Genomic DNA, 2,117 nt, shown 5'->3' with positions numbered 1-2,117 from the left:
GCAAAATATGGCATCACTTGTACTGCTTTTGGCCTTAAATCTAATCTGCTCTTCACTGACTTCAGCATATATTTTTTTCCTTTTTATTTTTCATAGTATAATTATAAAATACATTTTAAGAGTATGAGACAGAAGGCTAGTAGTTCTGATATCCCTGCACTTAGTAGCCATAGGTTTCTTTCAGCAGGGTGATAAACACCGATGTTATGAAATATTTAGTGAGGTATCCAGAGTCATAGATATCATGGATGCCATTGGAAATAGTCTATGAAATTGTCAATACCATTATCTAGTCCATCTAACATCTCAAATGTTATTGTATTTGTTACTGGTGTCTTACCGTTCTTATTTTCTTGATAACATGGTCCACCTCAGACTTTAAGATCATTGGTCCAGATCTAATTCTCATGTATGAATTTTTATGGTTAGCTCATACATATATATAATTATGCTATTTAAATTCCAAGCAAGGTTGGGTATCTCTGGTAGTGTAATATAAGAAGCAATATTTTTTTATGACCAATGGATGTAAGGGAGACAATTTCTTAAAGTTACTTCGCAGAGAGTAACCACCCTTCTCCACGTAGCCAAGGAATAGGTGATTACTATTCCCAGGGGGCTGTTACTCATTACGGGAAAAATTTTAAGAGTCTAAAACCATCTTTGGAACCTAAGTTATTTACGTTCCCAGTTTGGAGAAAATCAGTTGAAAACTATGGCTGCTATAATGTTTTATACACACACACACACACATACATACATACATACACACACAACGGGATTTATATTATAGATTATTTTTATGGTTTGTGCTGGGGTCAATATCGTTTCTCTGATCAGGAAAATTTTATATGGTGCTACATTTATATATGTGTGTGTGTATGTGCACATGTGTATATATGTAGGCGCAGGAGTGGCTGTGTGGTAAGTAGCTTGCTTACCAACCACATGGTTCTGGGTTCAGTCCCACTGCGTGGCACCTTGGGCAAGCGTCTTCTTCTATAGCCTCGGGCCGACCAAAGCCTTGTGAGTGGATTTGATAGATGGAAACTGAAAGAAGCCTGTTGTATATATGTATATATACATATATGTGTGTTTGTCCCCCCCACCATCGCTTGACAACCGATGCTGGTGTGTTTACATCCCCGTAACTTAGCGGTTCGGCAAAAAGAGATCGATAGAATAAGTACTAGGCTTACGAAGAATAAGTCCTGGGGTCGATTTGCTCGACTAAAGGCAGTGCTCCAGCATGGCCGCAGTCAAATGACTGAAACAAGTAAAAGAGTATGTGTAAGTTTTGGGCAAGTTTTAATCCTCTTTGGTAAGATAATGCATTGAGAGACAACAGGTGTGAGAAAATAAACAAAAGACATATGCACACATACATACACACACATATATGGATATATATATATATATATATATATATATATATATATATATATATATATATATATATATATATATATATATATATATATATATATATACATAAATATATATATATACATACATAAATATATATATATATATGTTAGTTAAGTGTAACACTAGTTTCTTTTTTATCACAGAGGACAAGTCTGCATTATGAAAGCCCTCTTAATTTTGCTGTGTGTGTCGTTGGCTGAGGCGAAGTCTTACTCCAAGTATGTTTTATATATTTCTCTACAAAATAATATTGTATTCTACTGTTGTATTTGAAATGGTGAACTTGGATTTGTCTTCCACCTTACCTGTAGCATGTTGTTATTTCGTTTACTACCATGCTTGCAAACTTTTCAGTGGATATATATATGTCTGTGTTTAATGTACATGTTTGTGTGTTTGATTGTACATATATCTGTCTGTCTGTGTGTCTCTATCTATCTATCTATGATAGATCGCTAGCCACTAAACCTTTTTTCTATTTTCTCTCCCCGTTTATTTCTGTGTTCCTTTCTGACGAAGAGCGTAGGCTCGAAACGTAAAAGACTTTCTCACCTTCCCAAGCGTTAAACTAATACATCTGTTTGTTGTTCACACACTTGTCTTCATCCTTGTTTTTTTGTAAATTCTCACTATCGATCTATCTATCTATGTATCTATCTGTCTATGTATCTCTCTCTCTCTCTCTCTCT

General features: G+C 34.9%; 1 protein-coding gene across 1 annotated transcript in view; it reads left to right on the top strand.

Moving 5' to 3' along the window:
* Nucleotides 1–1,543: 1,543 nt before the first annotated feature.
* LOC106883229 (carboxypeptidase A5) overlaps nucleotides 1,544–2,117 on the top strand; it is a 17,312-nt gene continuing 16,738 nt past the window's right edge. The window contains exon 1 of the mRNA XM_052977737.1: nucleotides 1,544–1,646. Within this exon, the coding sequence (XP_052833697.1) occupies nucleotides 1,588–1,646 (59 nt within the window). The 5' untranslated portion in view covers nucleotides 1,544–1,587. The remainder of the gene's footprint in view (nucleotides 1,647–2,117) is intronic.

The sequence above is a fragment of the Octopus bimaculoides genome, chromosome 28 (genome assembly GCF_001194135.2).
Source record: "Octopus bimaculoides isolate UCB-OBI-ISO-001 chromosome 28, ASM119413v2, whole genome shotgun sequence".
NCBI classification, from domain to species: domain Eukaryota; kingdom Metazoa; phylum Mollusca; class Cephalopoda; order Octopoda; family Octopodidae; genus Octopus; species Octopus bimaculoides.
The sequence above is the reverse complement of the archived record's forward strand: the minus strand, read 5'-3'. Positions and strand labels throughout refer to the sequence as shown.